Below are 23,296 nucleotides of genomic sequence, written 5' to 3'. Positions count from 1 at the left end.
CATCCTTCAAAGTGATCGTGACGCCAGAGGTCATCATGAGAATCACATTGCCAATGCCGAGGACCTCGGATGATGCTTGATTTCCCATGTTGATCTTCCTCCCTTCAACAGCAGTGTAGGAGGCAAACTTGCTCCTATAGGAGCAAACATGAGCAGTAGCGCTGAGTTGTCGATGTACCAGCCGCCCTTGTTGTCAACAATGTTGACTTCTTCAGTGACCACGGCAACGAGGTCAACTTCATTCCAGTCCTTGAACTCTTTCTCAACGACGTGGGCTGCCGGCTTCTTCTTCTTGCTTCGGCAGTCTTTGGCAAAGTGGCCAATTTTGCCACACTTGTAGCACTCGCCTTCAAATTTCTTTGCAGGCTGCTTGCCCTTCCCTTTGTCTTTCTGATTTGGGCGGGGGCGTTTGTTGGAGGGTCCGCCCCGCTCCAACAAGTTGGCTTTGGCATCAAGTGGGCTAAAGCCCTTAGCCTTTTGATCGATCTTGCGCACATCCGCTTCAATGCGCAGCTTCACGATCAAGTCTTCAAGACTCATCTTCTTTCGCTTGTGCTTGAGGTAGTGCTTGAAGTCCTTCCAACTAGGAGGGAGTTTCTCAATAAGTATGCACCGAACAAAGTTGTCGGGCAAATTCATCCCTTCAGCCGCGAGTCCGTGGATGATCATTTGGAACTTTTGAACTTGTTCCATGACCGGTCTAGAGTCGACCATTTTGTAGTCCATGAATTTGGATACTACAACATGTTCCGTACCGGCGGCATTGTCGATACTATATTTTTTCTCTAGGCTTTCCCACATCTCTTTTGATGTGGTTACAAGGGAGTATACATTGTACAAACTATCATCTAATGCACTTAGAATAAAATTTTTACAAAGATAATCTCCTTTGCGCCATGCTTCATAGTCCGCCATGACCTCAACACTTGTCTCTTGATCACTTGGCGTGGGCGGCTCGTTCTCCGTGAGGAAGTTGGCGATGCCCAATGTTGTCAAGTAGAACAACATCTTTTGATACCACCTCTTGAAGTCAGCTCCTCCAAATTTAGGTGGTTTTTCGGCGGGTGGCATCATTCTCGGTGCCAAAGGTGCCGCACTTGGTCCTTGGAAGGAACCAATTCCGTTGCCCCCGAAGGAGCCAACAACATGGTTGGGCATAGAGCCCCCACCATTCATGTTGGGCGTAGAGCCCGCCATGGTCGTACCAGATCCGAAGGAACCGGTACCCGTGTTGGACCCGAAGGCCCCAACACTCGATCCATTGAAGGATCCGAAGGAACCACTAAAAGTGGAACCAACCGACCCACTGGAGGATGATCCAACAGTGGGCCCAAAGGGGTTCGTAAACCCCCATGACAATGTAGACGAAGAGGTGAACCCAGGGGTAGGGACCATTGTGGGGATTGGTCCGGTGTTCGCCATGGTGGAGGAGATGATGGAGGTGGTGGTGGCCGGATTGGTGGCAGCGGCGGTGTTGGATTCAGTCGACATCTCCAGCAAAGGTGTTAAGGTTTCGAAAGTATTTAGGTTCAGTTATGTCCAAATTCCTTCAAAGGCAAGTTTATCTCGTCTTGCGCTTGTTGGAGATTTAGGGATTACAAAAGATAAACTAGTCGGGCATAATACAATCCAAGAAGAAATACAAATGGAAACTGAAACGAAATTACAGTGGAAAACTCGAAACAAATAGATCGTAAAGGAATTAGCCGAGTCGAGGAGGCCTCTTTCCGCAAGACGAGATACGCCCCGGTAGTGCTCTTCGGATTGGCGTTTCGTCCCCAAAGATAAAACGGCTACGTCTCGATGAAGCAGCACCGCAATCAACAGAGCTCCGGCGAACTGGATGGAGGAGAGGGCAGAGCTTTGACAGAAGAACAATGCAGAGAGAGAGAGAGAGCTTATGATGCAGAATGCTTTCTAGTGTTTTATGTGTGTAGAATGCATGGAATGGCTAGCCTATTAATGCTAGACCGTTACAGTCGTCGGTTACGAGCTGTAACGTTCGGGCGTTACGAGCCGTTACACGCTCAGAGCTAGAGAGGCCGAGTCTAGAAGCTTCTAGATTCGTTCACGACGTGGACTATCACGTGTCAGCCACGTTGGCTTACCGCGTCATACTGACGAGGTGGCATCCCGCTTGGCTCGCTGACGTGGAAACGGTGGTGGTCTAAAAAGAACTAGACCCACTAGACTTGGGCCAAGCCCGCAACTAGGCCCAAGCACCAAGCCCACGACCAGGCCCAAAGACCACCCAAAGACCAATTGCCAAGATCCAAGTCCAAGGACAAGGACAAAGACAAGGACAAGGGCACGAGCACGAGCACGGGCGCGGGCGCGGGCTCGGGCTCGGGCTCGGGCTCGAGGCTCAAGCCACGCGGCTCGCGGCGGGCGGGCGGCGCGCGTGTGGGCTCTTACAGCCCATCTTAGTCCACTATAATTATTACATGTAATAATCCTTCTTATTAAATACTAGTTTAATAAGGTTGTAACTTCCAATGTAAGATAATTAACTCTCTTAATTATTCCCTAAGCTTCTCTCATAGCTCATTAAGTTTGCAATTTTGCACAACTTTAATCAATTATTTCTCACTCACCGGGAATCGGATTTGAGAAAATAAATATACCACGGTCATCTACTCCGAACGTAGATCGACACTATATTATTTAATTTCACAAAATTAAATATCTCGTTGAAATTATAATTGGTCAAAGTTCATTGACCGGGCATAGATTCCAACAGCTTTACCCATTTTTCTTTTTACTCTCTCAATTTACATATTTTTCTTGCTTATTTAACCAATTGTATATTAAAACCCTTGCCATTTCAATAAATTTCTAGTTTTAAAGACGGATGTAGTAAGACAGAAGACACACACATGAATAGTAGTATAACTACTTATCTCGAATATGAATCCCATAGTACTCCAGAAAGTCCCCACATTATTTAATAGCACTAGGAATAAGAATGCTTCGTTCATGTTTCAATTTGAGTACATTCTTTCTTAAGTGTTTGGACGTCGTTTACTCTTTAGATACGTGACGTACAAAACCTGAAAGAATGATAAAATTTTTAGTACCAACATAAAACAATAATAGAATTTGTTGTATCAATATGAAACAATGATAGAACATTCTCTACTCCAAATAGACAAAGAGTTAATCAAGTCTATACATTAAATGAAGGAATGTATTAAAACATAACACGAATGAATTTTTTTTTTATTATTTATGCAAACTATAAATATTTTGTACCGATATTAAAAAAAAATGCGAAACATTTTATACAAATTGTGTAATTTTCCCTAAATAGGAAGGTAGATATGTTTTTAGTTGATTGTAAAGGAATGTGTTTTTGGACAAACACGGAATAAATCCAAACATAATGAAACAAAGATGATTTTGTCATAAAAATTGTTTTGTTTCCTAATTTTTCCACAGTCCCCACTTAAATAATACTATGGAAGATGGAAATGTCTATTGTTTTGTTGCATGACTAATGACTTTTCCACAGTCCCCGTTTAATATTATGGAAGATGGAAATGTCTATTGTTTTGTTCCATAATTTTTCCACAGCTTCCAATCAAAATTATGGAAGATGGAAATGTCTATAGTTTTGTTCCATAGTTTTTCCACAGTCGACCCAACTTGATATCATGGAAGATGGAAATCTCTAAAACTTAGCCTTACACAGCCACAAGATTGATAATATCATGAAAGGAATTTTGTATAATTTTATCTTTGATAGTTTTTAATAAGATAAACTAGCTTATTCGTATTTATTTATTTGATCATTTTTATGTGATGGGAAGAAATTTACAACCGTGGTCTAATGGTACACTTAAAACATTTTTTAAAACTTGCATCAAAACTAAAACCAAATTAACAAAATTTTAAATGCAAATTCACAAATCTCATCCAATTGAGGCCGATTTGAGGGTGCATCATTCTCTTAATTATATTAATCTCAACTTGCAAACAAATTCGAGTAGACTTGACAAAACCTTGAATCCTCACTTTCTGCTTACATGTGAATAGTAATATTTAAATTTTTTGAATCAGTATATATAGAAAAGTAGTAAGAGTGAGCGAGGGTGTTCAGATTACAGGGTTTTGGAATGGTCAATTAATTTGAATTTTGTTGTGAAATAAATACTTATACTAGTAGTTCATTAGTTAACCAACAATGTGACATCGTGTAGGTCTAGCTAGTGGAGGCATGACACAAATTATAAAAAGACCTGTGTGTGAATCAAACTTTTTATATAAAGTCTATTGACTATTATTACACACTTAACAACTAACAAATAGGTGTGAAAAAAAATATAATAATTTATATGCACGTCTAGTGCAGTTTCGATAGATTAACCAATCACACCAAGCCTCTTAACTGTGAGTTTGCTAATTGGTTTTAATAATTAAGTCTAGGAATCTAATTATGTGTTTATACCAAGTCATCGCAATAACAAACATTCATACTTTCTTTTCAAAAAATGTAGTGCACTAATCTAAATATTTCTACACGTACGTTCACGAAATGAAATATATAATGAATATACATCGAATCATATGTTCGTATTTTCTTCTGAAAAATATATTCGTCACTAAACATACTCACTTTCCTTTTTAATTTGACATATTTAAGATTACCCATATTAGTAAATGAAGACTTTTATCTCTATATATTTTATTCTCTATTTTATTTTATTCTCTTCACTTGACACAAAATAAAACTACATAAAATCTCGTGTTATACAAAGAATGGGTCATCTTCCTTAAAATGGAGGGATTAGTAGTTAGGCAATTGGCATTGACCTATCTATATGTACCATTCTAAATTTTTCTACACGTCCACGAAATGAAAGATAATTAAAAAACATATGTATAGGAGGTTCCTGTTGAAAGAAGACTTACAACTTGAGTTGGAAGAACTTATCACCAATACTTATAAAAATGAAATAATATTATTACTATTATTATTATTTGTAGTAGTAAAACATAGTCATTGACTTGTAGGGAAAGTCAACCTCAATATTAAAAATAATACTATTAGAATGTAAGCTAAGGTTGATGATATCCTGTCATTGCTATTTGGCGCTGTATTGTTTTCCGACTGTCGGAACAATTCAAAGAGGACACAATATCTAAAATATCCAACTCTATCAACTGTTATTATAATATACATACGTAATTAAGAAACATTCTATATTTGTCTTTCAGATTTTAAAAATAATAGTACTAACTGCTAAGACATACCTGCACATGTAAATATACATTCTCTCCGATCCCTAATAGATGTATCATATTTGATCGGTACAAGTTTTTAAGATATTGTTTAACTTGTGAAGTAAAGTGAGCAGAAAAAATTAATCGTGTGTGTTCCCGTGCTACTTTTCTATACTAGAATAAGTTCGTTGAATATGGAGTCTACTTACTAAAAATTATTTTAGGCATAATTCAGTCAATCAAACAATAACATAAAATCTAAATCTAATTCAATCTTACATAAATCTCATCTTACATTATTTCATACGTATATGTAAATTCCTAGCAATATTATGAAATATTTATGCATGACCAATTATTGTCAAGCAAGGTGAATTAATTTGTCCTCTATCATATACATAGAGACACAAATACTTGTTCAACTTGATCATCAACTTGTATTAAATCCATCTTCTGCTAACTATTATTCTTCTCCATTTGTTTATAAAAGGAAGACATAGACAGAGCTGTGTTGTGTCTGTGTTTGTGTGAGAAAGAGAGAGAGAGATGGCCGGAGGTGGCGGAGAAGGAGCTTCCCTAGAGTATACTCCGACATGGGTGGTGGCGCTCGTCTGCAGCGTCATCGTTGCCATATCATTTATAGCTGAAAGATTACTCCATAGTTCTGGCAAGGTTAATCTTCATTACTTGTTTCAATTTCACAACCTGATTTAAAGGATAGGATTGAATTGAATTGTGGTGTTATATTATATGTGTGCAGTATTTATTGAAGAAGAATCAGGGGTCTCTGTTTCAGGCCTTGCAGAAAATCAAAGAAGGTCACATTTTCATTTCCTAGTATTAGTAAAATGATGAATCAAATGCATGTGTAGTAGTAATATTATTTAATTTAATGATGCAGAGTTGATGTTGCTGGGATTCATATCTTTATTGCTGGCTGCATTTCAATCCAGACTTAGTAAAATCTGCATTCCTAAAGGCTGGACCCATCATTGGCTCCCTTGCAGCAAGGAATCAGAGCTCAAATCCACAGCTCACTTCCTCACCTTCTCTTCCACCCGCCACCTCCTCGCCGCTGCTGATGACTCTGCAGGTTACTGTGATGCCAAGGTCTCCTCTCTCTCTCTCTCTCTCTCTCTCTCTCTCTCTCTCTATCCCTTTCTCTCTATCTTAGTCTCACGAAACGATGTTTGTAGGGAAAGGCGCCATTGCTGTCTGTGAAAGCTCTGCATGATCTCCACATTTTCATCTTTGTGTTGGCTGTGTCCCATGTTGTATTCTCAGTTCTCACTCTCATGTTTGGACGTTTGAGGGTAATTGAATCCTTTTTCTTCAACTTAATTCTCTCTCGTCTTCATTAGCTGATTTCCTTTTGTTTTCCGCAGATACAACAATGGAGACATTGGGAAGATTCCATACTCAATAAACAATATGATCCTGAACAAGGTACTTCTGCATACCATAATTCTCTTCTGATTTTATTTTTTATTTGGACTCATCGCATATTGATTGAAATCTTACAGCTGTGACTCATGTCCAAGAGCATGCCTTCATCAGGAACAGATTTTCAGGCATCGGTAAAGTGTCGTTGTTTGGATGGGTGGTAAGTCACACCACAGATTCTGTGTATAGAGAAATAAACAGATGTGTGAAGAGAAGTGATGTTTTTGTTATTCTTTTTCCATTTTCAGAAATCTTTCTTCAAGCAATTCTTTCATTCAGTCAGCAAAGAAGACTACACCACTCTCAGACTTGGCTTTGTAATGGTAAGATTAAACATTTAAGTCTATGTTTGAATAGTTTTTGTATTTATATCTCCTTATTTTGTAGAATCATTGCCGTGGAAATCCCAAGTTCAATTTCTACAAGTACATGACTCGTGCTCTCGAAAAAGATTTCAAGAAAGTAGTTGGAATTAGGTAAGCAGTAGATACCTTTGCTCTTGAGTGTTGATTACTCTTCTCACTCATCTCTTGACCTCAACTGCAGTTGGTATCTTTGGGTGTTTGTGATTCTCTTCTTGTTGCTCAACGTCGATGGTAAGAAGTAGCATGAAATAATAGAGAAATATTCCTTGATTGAAACATGAATTTCGATTTGTTGGGCTATTTTGGATCAGGTTGGCATGCATATTTCTGGATCTCCTTCATTCCTCTAGTAGTAAGTATTAATACCCTGTTCATAGCTATATAAGATTGGAATAATTTGGTATAACTGGAAATGAAATGAATGCAGCTGTTGCTAACTCTGGGGACTAAGCTGGAGCACATAATAATCCAACTAGCTCGAGAGGTGGCGCAGAAGCACATTGCAGTTGAGGGGGACTTGGTTGTGAGCCCTTCAGACGATCATTTTTGGTTCCACCGCCCACGCCTCGTCCTAATACTTATCCACATCATTCTCTTCCAAAATGCCTTTGAGATTGCTGTCTTCTTCTGGATGTTCCTCATGTACGGCTTCGACTCCTGCATAATGGGAGAAGTCGGCTATGTCATTCCTAGGCTCGTCATAGGGTGCGTAAACCATCAATTCAATATAATTACTAAGTTTTAGTACACATTGATGAACTGGGTGATTGTTTTGTGCAGGGTGTTTGTACAGTTCCTTTGCAGTTACAGCACTCTACCACTCTACGCCATTGTTGCGCAGGTAACTTGCTCAAAACTTGAAGATTGTGGATTATTCATAGAGTTTTGATATATTGATTCGGTGATTTTGAAGATGGGGAGTTCGTTCAACAAGGCGATATTCGAAGATCGTGTTCAAGCCGGGCTGGTTGGGTGGGCTCAGAAGGCTAAGAGCAAGGACGCTAGCAAGGGCAAGGATTCGGTGTCGGATCATCAAGGATCTCCTCTTCTCAAACTTGAGGTGATGCAGAGTCCACCTACAAACAATAATAATGGGACAGCCCCAGAAATCAAACATACTACCTGATTGAAACCAAAGCATACATGTCCAAGATTGTGTTTGGATTCCTCAATTTCAATTTTCAAGAGTCTCAGTTTGATTTGTATTAATTGTTCATGTGATTAGTATATGGTTGTATGAGTGAGTGTTTCTTCTTTTTATACAAGGTAATTATGTGAAAGGAATTGAAGTGGAAAAACACTAAAATATGGTCCTTAAACAGCGACAATATTTATAATACGGAGTAATAAACAAAAGAGAGAACATCTTTTTTGGTCCACGACTGTGAACTTTAAAAATATCATTTAAGGTCTGCCAACTATGGGTTAATATCAATTGAAGTACTTTTTTACTATTTTCAAGTTTTTCTGGACGAAAATACCCTCAATATCTATAAGGGTATAATATTTTTAATAAGCTTATGATCAATTTTCTAAATATAATTTGACCTTCAATATTATTACTTAATCTTGTGACATGCAAGAAAAGATCCTTATTCAATTTTTTATTGTTAAAGAAAAGTTCTTCATTCAATTTTAAAATTCTTTAATATAAAAAATTGAAGAAGCAATTTTACTTGCATGTCACAAAATTAAGTGATAATATTGAAGGTCAAATTATATTTAGAAAATTCGTCAAAAATATATTGTAAAGATATTTATAAAAAATATGAATATATGATAAGTTTATTAAAAATATATACCTCTTTAAGGTATTGACTATTGAGGATATTTTCGTCCAAAAAAACTTAGAAATAGTAAAAAAGTAATTCAAATGATATTAACCCATAGTTGATGGACCTCAAATGATATTTTCAAAGTTCACAGACCTAAAATGATACTTTGGCAAAGTTCATGGATAAAAAAAGATGTTCCCTCTAGATAAAAAAGAGAGAATTCAGGTTAGTTTACACGCAGATCAAACTGAGAACTATTGAATATTAAGAAATACATGCACCATACTATATCTATTCTCGCATCTGAGCTGCTCATGTGTAGTGTAAAGGCACTTGCCTTAGAATCGTTTCACAACAAGTACGATACGGTAGCCATTCTCACCAGCTGCCTAATTGTTTTTGGATCTTTGAATTGTGAGAGGACTTCCCACCTTTGTCCTTGTAACTATTTCTTGAGGTTATACCTTTCGTCCTCCCACGAGCAGCCTGGATGGCACGTTGTCGTTGCTTGGTCAGACGCTTTTCAAGCTCAGGGTCATCATCATGCTCCTCTTCTTTTTCAGAATTATCGTCCGCAGAACTATCATGGTGCTCAACCTGCCTATCTTCCCGGGCCATTTCGCTACTTTGTCTAAGCTCGTTGGAAGCATGCTGATGCAAAATGTTGTGATTGGCTTCTGATTCACCTTCGTGCAAGTTATCTCCTTCCTGCAACCATAGTTTTTTACATACATGAGGTCATTGCACAATTCTGAACATAATCAATAACAATAGAAAACTTTAATGAATCTGTAGTCTTTAGGCATACAATAAAAACTTAGCTAACATGCATAAGTCAAATCTACACACCTCTTTAATCAAGCTCAAGGACTCAAAACCACATAGGGTTGCATCATTTATACGATGAGCAGTATCATCTGCATCCTCACTTTCTCCAGAATCAGATCCCAGATCTTCCTCAACATCCCCATCAACAAACTGCATAATAACCATCAAAACAAAAGCCACTTTAGCAGGCAGCCAAAACTTAAAGAATTAACACTATATTCCATCAAACGTGTCAATCATATATTGAAAGATATTGATCGTTGTAGTGGAAAGCATTTTCTAGTATTAAAGATATTCGACAGAGGAAAGAATGAAGGTTGCAGCTTCTTCATATTAAGAAGAGCAAGTCTATGAGCCTTTGATTAAAATCATAGAATAGCTCTTTATATACAAATAATGCAGAAAGAAATACTACTACTGCTACAATTTAAACAACAAATCATAATTCCAAAACGTGTGGTGAACTACATTTTGTTTGAAGATATTTGATAGATGAAAGACTAACGGCAGTACCTTCTCCATATCATCTTGATCCTTTCTAGTGAAACCACTTGCTTCAAGTTCCTTGTCCAGGCAACCAGAAACTTTATTTATGTCTGAAAACTGAGGCCGGCAACTTCTATCTAATTCTACATCTGAATCATCACATTCCATGTCTTTTTCATCAAAAGAGAGGTGAAACCTAGTATCAAAAGAGAGACCGTGTAAGTGTTATCATATCACTCAGTTCAAACTTATAAACTGCTTGAGCAAATATGTTTTTGAGAGGCCACATATAACTGAATGCTGGTCAAACCTGTGGCCTCTCAAAAAATATATTTGCTCAAACAAATAAATACTGGTTTCCTCATGGATAATGATGGAAAATTTACAGGTTATATTTTGATATCAACTTAAAAAGCAGCAAAGCTAAAGTAATCCACTACCTTTTCCGAAAAAACTTGAAGATGCACTCAATATCGCGGTCAAAGTACCTAAAAACAGAGGAATTTAGTGTTTATGATAAAATTTCGTCATTGTGAAAAGTGTGGGCATAAGTCATCTGTACCAATGGTCTGCAAAACCTACATCTGTGCATTTCGATGAGAAACCGAAATCATTTGCGGAAAATCAATCATTGTCACCTTCTCATCATCATCAATCTACAAAGTGAATAACAAAAAGGTAAATGGTGGATGACAATACGTCTAGAGCATTAGCAACAACAGGTATAAGCTTTTAGCTAGTACGAACGGGCCAATACTAAGGCATAGACAAGTTGCAGAAAACAACATACAATGGAATAATATTCAATAACACACAATAATGTGACCATGAAATCAACATACAATAGCTTACCATGATATTAAATTCATTGAAATCACAGTGGATGAGCCCGTGCTCTGCCAGGCGAACAACATGACCAAGAATTGTTTCAAAGATTGTATCAGGATTTGGCAACTCCTTAACCTGCACCCTGCATGAAACGGGATGATCAAATACAATTATAGTCCATCCGATATCAAGATTCATATTGGAAAACAATTTCCATTCACTCACAAGTTTTAGGTTGAAGTTTCCTTCTTGTTGGTTTCAGGATTATGAGTTTATTTTAAATTCTTAATTATGGAAATGCCATGAAACTCCTGTCTAGAGACAACAACTAGCATTAAAAAGCTGTAACCAAAGCATTAGAATCAAGAATATCAATCATATATATTGCATTTTCCATCCACATCCTTTCAAAACCAACTTTACTTTCCTAGTCATCACATGCAACTCCTACAACAAACAAGGTTGCCACAAAAATATTGAATGAGCTGTGTAATATATGCAACTTTTAGTTACTTACAATCTCCACACACATAGCATTGCTTACAAGGGTTAAACCCAGAAATGGTACTGACTCAAACTTATAAAACTGTAACTAGAAACTCAGAGATGACAATTTATCCATTTACTCTGTTGGCAATTTTGTGGGGTAGTTCAAAAGTAGGCGATGAACATATTGCAGTTTGAGTCTTATAGGATCAAATTTTTCTTATGAATGATTTCCCTTGCAAATGACCTAGCACAGATGTATTAATTCATGAACGCTGGCACCGCACATGCCAATATTACATTGTAGTGGCCCGGAGAAGAGACAAAAAATATGGAATACATTAGACCATACACAGCTTAAACACTTACAGCGGGTAACCTTGGACCAATGACATGATAACACAATGCCGATTGCAATCCACTGCATTTGGAACAGGAAAATCATGTTCTTCCAAGGCCTGCCGATAAAGATGTGAAAGATTACTAACTAGACCACAAGAGCAGCACGTTCATTTTAATAGCTTCTATCCCAATAAATTTAGAAGAGAAAGAAAGTGAGAGTACAAGAACCAGACCTTCATAAAGGCAAATTCTTTGAGTGCAGCAAGCCTTGACAAGTACAACCAGTTAAAGCTTCTGCGATGCCTCAAATAATCACGTTTAGACTTGACTGCCCTAAAAGAAACCCTACCAAGCCTGTGTAACTTCATAGCAAGAACTGTGCCATCTTCAGTAGCAACCTCAAATATATCCTTAAAAAAAAAGAAATTTAATCAATACCACTTTATGATTATAAAACAAACACATAGTAAAGCTGCAAGGCATATATACCAGACTCCTTTCCCACACCAATCTGTCGACCAACAGATGCAAAAACTCCACGGTTCACCAATGTCTTGATTGCAAGAAAGTCATAGCCCAAGTATGTTAGCCGGAAACCATCATCTACACCAAGAATACAACACTACACTCAGATTTATCCTAGTAGAGAGCGTGCAAGCAGACGGTAGAAAGCAAGAGGTAAATTCATCAACAATGTCTTATCAACATAAACTCATCAAGAAATCACTAGCATAAGTAGGTGATCAATAAACAAAAATTAAGTAAAAATATCGACTTGTAAAAAATTCAAATACATATTACAAAAAATTAGCTTTGACAAACTAAAAGGTAAACTAACACTTTGAAGAGTCGTGATGCACCAGCTTGTGCTTGAGCAAATTCTTCAATACTTTATACGTGCCCCCATGCCTATACAGAAACACAGCATATCAAACACCACGAGATAAAAAAGAGCTATGCTACGGTAAAATTCAATTATACGAATTCTTCAACTTACTTGAGTGAGGCGATTCGGCCGATCAACTCCGCCGGTACAATTTCATGCTAAAATAGTAAAAAAAGATGAAAAATACTAATTAATTAGGAGAAGAGCAGAAAAAGAGAAACAAACATTGCGCATTCCCATCTCGACGGCGGTAAGAACCCTGAAGTCATCCTTGGTCAGATACCTCAAAGCATTCACATCTAACTTCTTTGTTTGAAGCTCGAGAATCAACGATTCTTTCTTCGAAATTACGGATAATTATGAGAATTTGATTTTGAAGCTCACCTGATTGAGCGTGGCGCCGGCGACGATATTAAGGAATTAAGATCTTTTCTGGGCCTGTCTAATTGGGCCTTATATCATCCTGTTGGGTTACCAAGAAAATATTTACTACTGCAGAATAAGTTTCTAAAATATTTGAATTTTGAGGGTGATTGCATGCAAAATGTTTTACGTTTGTTTTAATTTAATAAATTTATATGAAATATACAAAAAATTATATTAATATTTTAAATTAATACATTCCGTTAAATATTTTAAACATCGTTAGTTAGTTTATAATTTGTCCAACTTATTAGTATAATAATAGAAAAATTAGAGATTTAATAGAATTAATTACTCTAAAAAAATAACAGTCAATATCAATTCTTCTAGCAATTTTGTGATTTTAAAAAAGTATACTCTATTTTTTCATTGTATTCTTTATAGAAGTATTAAATAAGTCCATACTTCAACTTTACAAAATGGCTAATTTGAACTTCGAACAGTCAATAAGTCAATATTTAATTTTTAAAAAAAAGAGTTAATATTTTTCTTAGTTGTATTCTGCATTATTACATGAGAAAGTTTCGACAATAAAATGCAATTCGCTAATTTGACGGTGAAGAGTTGCGATTTTTTTTCTTGCAATTTTTATTTTTGTGAAAAATAATTGTGTTTGAATTAATTAATGGAATATTTTAATTTAAAACTTTTTATACAATCTAAAACATTGGTGAAACTTTTTGTATGTAAATGTAATTAGAGGTAACGGTGATAGTAGAGACTTGATGGAATGTATTATTTTGGAACACTAAGTAAACTTAATATTTTTTGTACTAAATTGAAACAAAGGTAAAACATTTTGTATTAAACATGTAATTACCCCCAATTTTGAACTAAACGGAGTATTTTTAAGTTATAATCTATGTCATGCCATCCCATAAAAATAAAAGTAAAAATAAAAATAAACCTTCAGTCCAAAAAAAAAATAAAAATAAATAACATATGATTTTAATGACAATTAGTGAAATAGAAAAAAGGTAGAAAGAAGGTATTTGAAGTGGTGTAATTAGTGGAGAAATGGAATATCTATCATTAAAATAGATGTGTAACATAATTTTTCAATTTTGGAAATTCGATGTGTTTTTGCAACTTGCATTGTTTTTTAATTTTTGTTTTGCAACGAAATGCAAGCATGTTTAAAGTTATGTGTGTCTATTATTGTAGACTTTTACTAATTAATTAATTTGCATCTTTGCATCTTCATATGATGAACATTATTGTTAGTCCAGCTTTTGGAGTGATCATTCGATTTTCGATTTTCGTTTTCTAATCAAACTAAACTGAACTAAAAGATTGAAAAAAAAAATTAAAATGGAAACATAACTGAACTGAATCACCCGAAAAATCAAACACGAAAAACCGAAATCCGAACTATAAAAACTGAATCGAACCAAAAAACAAAATTTCATAAATATATCTAAAAAATCTGAAAACCCAAAATCCAAACTACAAAAATCGAACCCGAAAAACCAAAATTGCACAATATATCTAAGAAACCGAAAAGCCAAAAATTAATTATCTATATTTAACACAAAAATTATATCGTATTACCAATTAATATATCTAAACAATTACAATCGTCATAAAATCTAAATATAATTACATTTATTAATATAAAGCACCTTTTTTTTTATAGGAGTATAGTATTAATTACAAATCCGATTTTTCAGTTTTTTTTTTTCATTTCGATTCGAACCGAAAAACCAAAACTAGCCAAAAGATTAAACAAAATCAAACTAAAAATTTGAAAAAAATGAACCGAATTTTAAATTTTGATTTTGTTCAGATCAAATATTTAGTTTTCGATTAATTTGCTCACCCTACTCTAGCTTATGAACAACGTTTGGAGATTTCGTCAACCTAGCCAGTGTATGTGCATCCTTATTTATAGTTTCTTAAGTTAGAGTAGAGAATACATGAATGCTCTAATATGATATTTGCAAGCACCTATAGGCAACACGTGTCATGCCACCCAAAGAATTCTAAATAGGGGGAGCAAAATTATACTATAAAGATATTTTAAGGATTTAAGAAGGAGCATATACAATAATATTTCAAAAAATAATTAATGATCAAAATAGCAAATATAATTTTTTATTTTTTTTGAGGTGGGTATTTGCTCCTTGTGGAGCTAATGTAGCTTCGTCCCTGCGCACAACGAAGGAGGTCATGACATTAGTCCATACCTCCCCCATTCCGCGACCAATGAATACGAGGAGTAGTGCCCACTCAATGGAGGGAGTATTTTCCGATTGGGCAACAACATAAATCCGGTTTTTGGGTTTATACCTTCCCCTCTAATAAATATTGGATAAATAGTGCAGGAATTACTTCGTCATTCACCAACCATTGCACGTTTACATGTCTTATTTAATTGCTATACTTTATTTGATAAATTAATCTCACAATGTACTAACTCACTGCACTCACATTTAAATACTACTAATACTAGTATATAACTTGAAAAGTTATCAGCTCCTAACATCACGATTCACGAACTTTCTGAAATATTAGTAGTTTTTTCCATGGTCAAAAAGTGAGGTTGGAGAATGCATGATGAGCTAAACGCATGATTTTTCCAACAAACATGAATAACAAATATCACAGTGAACAACAAAGCAAACGTTCAAATTGACGTCATTTCTCCGATTTTACAAGGCAAATTCCTCTATCAATTACGACATTAGTAGGATAAAAGCAATGAACAACCAGCATTCTCATTCTTCAGCAGCACTTGCAGCACTTAAGTCAACATTGAGATCAAGAACCTGAAGAAAAAAAAAAAAAAAAAAAAAAAAGAAGAAGAAGAAAAAAGAAGCGAATAATGGTATTTTTTAGACTTTAAAGTCCATCTAATTTGTGATTTCAATCAATTAGATTAATTGAAGTGCCAATTCAACTCCTCCCTAAAAAAAGAAACGTATAGGTTGGGAGACTCAATTCTTACCTTTCCTGTAATCAAGGTATACATATTCAGCACATCATCGACGGTGGACTCAAAGTGAGTGGTTGCATCATAACTCTATACATATATAGGAAATGACAATTAATCAAAAAATGACTTTTAAGTAAATTTATCTACAAACTTACGGTTGATATGAAGCAATTGTCTTGAGAAGGCTTGTTGGCCGGCTCAAATCGATCGTAAGTCTCAAAGAAAATCTCATCCACAGGTCCTAGAAGATCAATACCAGGTTTGAGTTCACTCTGGGGGTTATCAGTTTCTGCTTCAGTCGAGACAAAAGCAATGTATTTTCCTTTTGGGGCAACATTGTGAGAAGATGAGCAACAAAACAAATACCTATAAAGCCAAAAAAATTATCAAATGTTAAGAAAGCAAAATGTACCTGAAAAGAAGCAAAACAACTCACATGAAAGATAAAATCACACTTATGAAATCAGTTGGTTATTTTGTGCAAATAATACTTTTATGCACTAATATTTTTTGCAAGATGAGAGTAATGACTTACATGTCGGATTTGCGACCCAGCTGCTTCTGGGGTAGGATAACTTGTGCTGAATTGGAATCATTGGTGTTTGGAATAGGGTGGCTCATGATAGCAATAGCTCTAGCTACTTTGCCAACCTTCTTAACCTATAACAACCAACATGATATTATCAATCATAATAACAACTTATCGACTTAGAGACAATAAAACAAAGTGTTTACTGGAGTGCTTGATAAGACTAAACTACAAAGGTCAGTAAGTAACTAGCACCAATGTCATACGCTCTACCTGTTGAAGTATGATACCACTTCCAAAAAGATTTTAATTATTGAATGTGTATACACATTAAATTCTTCCTAAAAGATGTTAAATATCGAATAGGTATACATATTAGCTCTTCCAGAAAAAATTTAAATATTGAATAGTTATACACATTATATTCTTCCAAGAATATTTTAAATATAGAATATGGATACACATTAAATTAAGTTATCAATAAGGATATAAACAAACATGGGGTAACCAAAATATATAGAAATTACCTTGTTTGGAAGGTAGGAGGGATCACATACAACTTTTTTAGACTTAGCTGTTTCCCCTTCTGATGTAACACCACACATCTTGCCTTCCTCATCAAACTCGACCTGAAATTAAAAAAGGTATTGATGCCAGTGCAATTGAGTCACCATTTTAACAACCAAAAACAGACCACCAACTTAACTTTAAAATACAAAACTTCCATAGGAACATAACATAGAACATACTAACAGAATGGTCAGATAAAGCCATAAAAGTCATGTTTTATGGTTTACTCATACATAATATTTATTAATACCTCTTCAGTTTAAAAGCACAATATTACTTATTTTCCCATTAAGAAACTTATTCAACTTATTTTGAGCCTAGTCTTCAGAAGAGCAAAGATCCAGACATTTCAACCAAAGTTTCAGTTCAAGAAATATGCTAGAAAACATTTTTCCATATAAATGCAATGTTTTCTATAATTTAAAATTAGATTAATCTTCTCTAGATAGAAAAAGAACCATCATCTCATCCTTCTATTACTTATGAGTGGATAATTTCCTCTACTTGGTGTAAGGGATAAAAATGGGGAGGACAATGGACGGTATTTGAGGATGAGGAATGGGTATGTGTAAATAATTACCTTGCACTCAGGTTTGCATAACATGTAGGTTCCACCATACACAGCACTCAGACGAGCAAACGCCTGGTCACAAGTAAAAGAAACGTAACTTTAGTAATGACCAATGAAAGTATTTTTAGAGGAAGTCTTGGAAGAGAAAATATTGAAATGCATAACAAGTTCGAAGTTGGGAAGAAAGAAAAATAAAATAACAAGTTCAGAAGCAGAGAAGAATGAGATAAACCTGGGGAAGCTCTCCAAGGCCATACAAAGGATAGATGTATGGTGACCCTCCAGCGAAACGTGTCAGAGACTCTGCATAAAGCTACCAATTACAAGGAAATATTAGTTACAAGTCATGTACAACTATCGTATAACAACCTTAGAAGACAATAAGAATTACCTTCATCCTTTTCACAGTATCTAATGCTGGTTCCTTTAAGTAATTGTCATCTCTATGAAGAGCTAGTGCATGACCAATGAAGTCAACAGTGTTATCATCAAGGCCATACTTTCTGCATGGAATTTGATAGATTAGATATTTTAAAACTTACACGTGAATGAAATGCACTTCATGACACAAGTGAAAGCCAAACTAACAAATGATATATAAGTTTTTCATGCAAATTGGTAAAGACTGCTTATTCTATGAACAAACTAACAACCAAGAAAACATGCACCCTATGAGAATAGCAAAGAAGAATCTTCACATGGTGCCCGATAAACCTTGAAAACAAATCCCGCTTCGTTGCATAAAACATAAAAACAACAAAATGATGATTATGAAGTATAAAATCTTTGACCAATAAAGCAATAGTTCTAGAGGGCATACGCAATGAGTTCTTTAGTAGTGACTTTCGCCAAATCCATGCCTTCGTGAGTCTTGGGATCATTTTCTTTGTAATCTTGGACATAAATGAAAAATTTCCTTGCACGTCTTTTTTCAAAGATGCCCATGAGAGGAGATCTCAGGGCCTCCATATCAGTTGCAGGCACCTTGTGAATCTATTGCGTTAAATTTACCACGTAATTCAGTTAGTATTATTGTATAATGTATCAACCGGAATACAAACATAAATAAAAAGTAGAAACAACTACAAATATATGGGGAAGGGCAAAGAAATTTAGAGCAGTATGTTACCTTCCCTTTGTTGTACACAAAGCTGCCATCAACAGCTTTGAAGGACAAATACTTAGTTACATCAGTATGAATTAGGACACGAACAAGAACACCATTTGCCATAATATACTGTAAGTAAATGAAAATAGCAGCATTAGCAACAAAGCAACAATATTGAATTCAAAGGACCAGTGTATACAATACAAACCTTTGGGATCATATCAACATTATATTCTCTGCTAGCACCCAATTGATCTGGAGGCTTGTCACTTCCCCTAAGCCTCTTCCAAAGCTGAGTGGTCAAAAGGATTAAAAAAAGTAAGATTGTAGCAGGATTCTATATAATTGTACAATCACTTCAAGTTGGAGATCTTAGTGAATCTGGGAATTTATTTCAATGCAAAGAAGAGAAGTACCTGAATAAGATTTAGTGAAGTTGATTCCCCACCATAGTAGTCGTTGCGGTCCATGTGCAGAACCTATTAGCAAAGACAATGTAACATCAAGCTCAAAACATGATTGAAATACAATAAAAAGGATTGGTTTGAGGTAAAATAAAAACTTTAAAATATAAACAGATAAGAGGTAAAATCATAACTAAGAGTAGCATGTACACATGCTACTTGTATGTATAGATATGTCAAAAACATAAAAGTATAATATATAAATCAGGCTTCCCATCGCATTATATGATCGACATCAATACCAAAAACATTAATCTACATCACTAGATCAAACACTAAATCCAGTCTAAGAGAAGAAAAAATAAATGATCCATTGCAACATAATGAATTGCAAAAATGATAAGCATTCAACCCAAAAGTCGAAAATATAAAAATCAATGATTAACAAATCGGTAACAATTTAGCATTTCGATAATCATAGAGGGCAAGAGATCAGAAATGAACGTAATGTGGAACCTTAAGGCCATCGACGGAGAGAAGACCGCTGAGGATGCACTCCTTGAGACCGGTTCCGAGCACTATCACATCGTACTCTTCATCCATGTTGAACACAACCAGAAAAATGGCACAGATCAATAGGATCAATGTTTGGGGCAAAATGACTAGGATCTTCTCGATTAATCACAAGAGGTGATATTTTCATGCATGTTAATCGGAAAGTATAAATATATAGTGTTGAGGAAGGCAACGATGTCCTATATTTAATTTATTTGTTTTTTTATAACTATTATAAGTATATGTGTCTATGCATACTTAGTGACCATCAATTTCCACTTCACATCTAAATTTAAATTGCACTTCAAAATATGAAAATATTTTATTCGAGTTGAGCGTGCATAATTGCATTAGGTGTTGAGCCAAGCCTCGAATTTTATTTACGGAGTATTTGAATAGTTGAAGATATATGACCCAACTCATTTGATATTAATCCTGACTGAGACTCACTGATTAACATGATCTACTTTTAAGTTTTTTCTTTCTTATAGATTTGGTCTCACATTCTATTATTAATACTTAAACCATTTTTCTTATATTTCTTATTTTATCAGTTTTACATTTTGTGTGCCACCTACGATAAAGACTACTCCATTTGTTCTATAGTAGTGGAGTCATTTTGCCATTTTCATACATTCTATGGTAGTGGAGTCATTTACCTTTTTAGTAAAAGTAAACACATTTCTTCTCATTTACTTTACTCTCTCCTACTTTATTCTCCCTTAATCTCTATACTTTTTTTCATTTTCTACTTTATTTTTTCTGTACTTAACTCACTTAACACATTTTTCTAAAATCGCGTGCCGAAAAGAAATGCATCCATTACTATGAACCTAAGAAAATACTTTTTTTAGACGAAAATAGTTTTTTTTTTCCACTCAATTTACCTTACAATATGATATGTAATAGTAATAAATATATAGATGATAGAGACTCCATTTATTGTAAAATTTGGTTAAGGTTAATCTCCTGATTACTTATTAGTTTGTTCCAGTAAAATATGAATATTCTAGTTTTAAAATAGTTAAAGAGTATATTACACCTACCTATCATTTTATGTACTACAAACTTATACCATTATATTTCACTATTAATGATGTGGTCTATTTTCCAATAACCCTACTTATAATATCTATTATCTCTTTCTCTTACTTTACTAATCATATATTAAAATTTCTGGCGAATCAAATGTTCAACTTAATTTTCTGGAACGGAAGAAATATGTTTTTATACTTGTAGCCGGTAGGCATTCACTACGTGTGAGTGACCCTTATTTTTTCTCCAGGCAATATATAATTGAATATACTACTCCCTCCGTCCCACAAAAGATGTCACACTTGTGGGACGGCAAGAGATTTTAGGAGGTTTTGTTGTGTGTTAAATGGAGAGAGAAAATATAATTTTTATATTCATGTGAGAGAGAACTTTTCCAAAAAGGAAAATGTGACATTTTTTGTGGGACAAACTAAAAATGAAAGTGTGACATCTTTTGTGGGACGGAGGGAGTACTATATTAGTCGTGAATTCACTATTCCAAACCTGGTCTTGTAGATTAGGATAATAAATATTGTTCTTAAATTAATGGATTTTACAACCTTAAATACCATAAATATTTTAATTAAAAGAAGTTCATATTATCTGTAATTTAAATTTAGAGGGTGAGTCAATGTTAATTTCGATAACACAAAGAAATCATTTGGAATTCTCACTCCAAATCCCTAAGGTAGATAGCTGCATATATATATATATATAGGGTCTTGTTAGGTTGAGATTATTTAGCTAAATTGAGAAATGAGATGCAATATGGGCCACTAATACATAAGATTAACAAAATGTCAGCAAATACCTCATTATGTCAACAAGGGGGTATAATTGTCTTTTCATTAAATTGTGTTTGAAATCATTTTCTAAAATCCTCTCTAAAACTCTAGCCGCAAAGTCTTCAAATCTACAACATTCAAATCTTCAAATCTTCAACATTCATATCTTCAAATCTTCAAATCTTCAACATTCAAATCTTCAAATCTTCAACATTCAATAAAATAACACTTATTAAAATGTCAACAACTAAAAAATAACACTTATAATTCACATATCAATACCGAGAATATCGAATGTTAACAACTCGTATGAAAATGTCAACAACTAACAAATAACACTTATTATTCACATATCAATACCGAGAATATCGAATGTCAACAACTCGTATGAAAATGTCAACAACTAACAAATAACACTTACTATTCACATATCAATACCGAGAATATCGAATGTCAACAACTCGTATTAAAATGTCAACAACTAACAAATAACATTTACAATTCACATATCAATACCGAGAATATCGAATGTCAACACTAACAAATAATACTTAATTCACATATCAATATCGAGAATATCGAATGTCAACAACTCGTATTAAAATGTCAACAACTAACAAATAACACTTATAATTCACATATCATATCGAGAATATCGAATGTCAACAACTCATATTAAAATGTCAACAACTAACAAATAACACTTACAATTCACATATCAATACCGAGAATATCGAATGTCAACAACTAGTATTAAAATGTCAACAACTAAAAAATACCACTTACAATTCACATATCAATACTGAGAATATCGAATGTCAACAACTCGTATTAAAATGACAACAACTAACAAATAACACTTATAATTCACATATCAACTGCGATGTCAACAACAAATATTATTCATGTCAACTACGATGTCAACAGCAAACATTATTCATGTCAACTACGATGTCAAAAGCAAACTTTATTTATGTCAACAACAAACTTTATTTATGTCAACTATTATGTCAACAATAACATTTTACAAATAATTAATGTCAACAACAAATATTTTCATGTCAACGACGTATATTATTTATGTCAACAAAATCGTATTAAAATGTCAACAACTAAAAAATAACACTTATACTCACAAAAAAAAATAACACTTATAATTCACATATCAATAGCCAGATTATCGAATGTCAACAACTCGTATTAAAATGTCAACAACTAAAAAATAACTTTTATAATTCACATATCAATAGCCAGAATATCAAACGTCAACAACTCACATTAAAATGTGAACAACTAAAATATAACACTTATTATTCACATATCAATAGCCAAAATATCAAATGTCAACAACTTTATTAAAATGTCACCACCGCAGCGCCAATCTTCCTCCCTCTCTTCACCAATTTCTTCTTTCCCCCTCTTTCCCCTGTTCACCGGAGCTAAAAAATTGAGATGTATGCATCTCAATTTCCGCCACATCAGAAACGACCAACTCCACCGCCTCAGATTCAACTTTTTCCTCAATTTCGAAACCACGGATTGGACTCAACCCCCATTTTATATATTTACACATTGCTAAATTATACCAACAAACATATCCTCAAATCAGACCATCTGTAGCACTCATAGCTACAGCTCTAACTCGATTATTTCCTAATAATTGCTGTACCTCACATAGGCCCTGAAAGGAGAAGGAAGGGTGGAATGCCAACAGGCGTC

General features: G+C 34.6%; 3 protein-coding genes across 3 annotated transcripts; 1 reads left to right on the top strand and 2 right to left on the bottom strand.

The window, feature by feature from the left end:
* Positions 1–5,719: 5,719 nt before the first annotated feature.
* On the top strand, positions 5,720–8,311 carry LOC125222127 (MLO-like protein 1). The gene is made up of 13 exons (XM_048124593.1): positions 5,720–5,895; positions 5,984–6,041; positions 6,125–6,333; positions 6,420–6,536; positions 6,609–6,669; positions 6,747–6,826; positions 6,915–6,989; positions 7,054–7,142; positions 7,213–7,262; positions 7,343–7,383; positions 7,459–7,736; positions 7,812–7,872; positions 7,945–8,311. The coding sequence occupies exons 1-13, from the start codon at positions 5,770–5,772 to the stop codon at positions 8,155–8,157; spliced, it is 1,458 nt and encodes a 485-aa protein (XP_047980550.1). The 5' UTR covers positions 5,720–5,769; the 3' UTR covers positions 8,158–8,311.
* Positions 8,312–8,985: 674 nt separating this feature from the next.
* On the bottom strand, positions 8,986–13,019 carry LOC125220432 (serine/threonine-protein kinase rio2-like; the record flags this gene model as incomplete). The annotated part of the gene is made up of 12 exons (XM_048122600.1): positions 8,986–9,514; positions 9,656–9,784; positions 10,148–10,316; positions 10,561–10,608; positions 10,703–10,776; positions 10,973–11,090; positions 11,804–11,892; positions 12,010–12,185; positions 12,266–12,379; positions 12,615–12,685; positions 12,774–12,820; positions 12,888–13,019. Coding segments are annotated over 12 exons (1,497 nt in total), but the record flags the coding sequence as incomplete, so codon positions are not given.
* Positions 13,020–15,616: 2,597 nt separating this feature from the next.
* Positions 15,617–19,920, bottom strand: LOC125222128 (guanosine nucleotide diphosphate dissociation inhibitor 2-like). Its single transcript, XM_048124594.1, has 13 exons — positions 19,719–19,920; positions 19,215–19,277; positions 19,007–19,090; positions 18,820–18,927; positions 18,511–18,683; positions 18,082–18,193; positions 17,923–18,003; positions 17,700–17,762; positions 17,077–17,178; positions 16,556–16,680; positions 16,176–16,386; positions 16,033–16,107; positions 15,617–15,853 (listed from the first exon to the last, which is right to left on the bottom strand). Exons 1-13 carry the CDS (start codon positions 19,803–19,805, stop codon positions 15,803–15,805), a joined length of 1,335 nt encoding a protein of 444 aa, XP_047980551.1. The 5' UTR covers positions 19,806–19,920; the 3' UTR covers positions 15,617–15,802.
* Between the last annotated feature and the right edge of the window lie 3,376 nt (positions 19,921–23,296).

This window comes from Salvia hispanica, chromosome 4 (genome assembly GCF_023119035.1).
Source record: "Salvia hispanica cultivar TCC Black 2014 chromosome 4, UniMelb_Shisp_WGS_1.0, whole genome shotgun sequence".
Lineage (NCBI taxonomy): Eukaryota > Viridiplantae > Streptophyta > Magnoliopsida > Lamiales > Lamiaceae > Salvia > Salvia hispanica.
Note: the sequence above shows the minus strand (reverse complement) of the source record. Positions and strands in the feature narration are given on the sequence as shown.

What these genes read in the sequence shown, in the direction of transcription:
- LOC125222127 (XM_048124593.1), top strand. Translation starts at nt 5,770, where the DNA reads ATGGCCGGAGGTGGCGGAGAAGGAGCTTCCCTAGAGTATACTCCGACA. An exon ending in TGTCGTTGTTTGGATGGGTG is followed by an intron (nt 6,827 to 6,914) that starts GTAAGTCACACC and finishes TTCCATTTTCAG; the next exon opens with AAATCTTTCTTCAAGCAATT. An exon ending in TCAGACTTGGCTTTGTAATG is followed by an intron (nt 6,990 to 7,053) that starts GTAAGATTAAAC and finishes CTTATTTTGTAG; the next exon opens with AATCATTGCCGTGGAAATCC.
- LOC125222128 (XM_048124594.1), bottom strand. Translation starts at nt 19,805, where the DNA reads ATGGATGAAGAGTACGATGTGATAGTGCTCGGAACCGGTCTCAAGGAG. An exon ending in ACAATTGCTTCATATCAACC is followed by an intron (nt 16,108 to 16,175) that starts GTAAGTTTGTAG and finishes ATATATGTATAG; the next exon opens with AGTTATGATGCAACCACTCA. An exon ending in ATACCTTGATTACAGGAAAG is followed by an intron (nt 15,854 to 16,032) that starts GTAAGAATTGAG and finishes TTTTTTCTTCAG; the next exon opens with GTTCTTGATCTCAATGTTGA.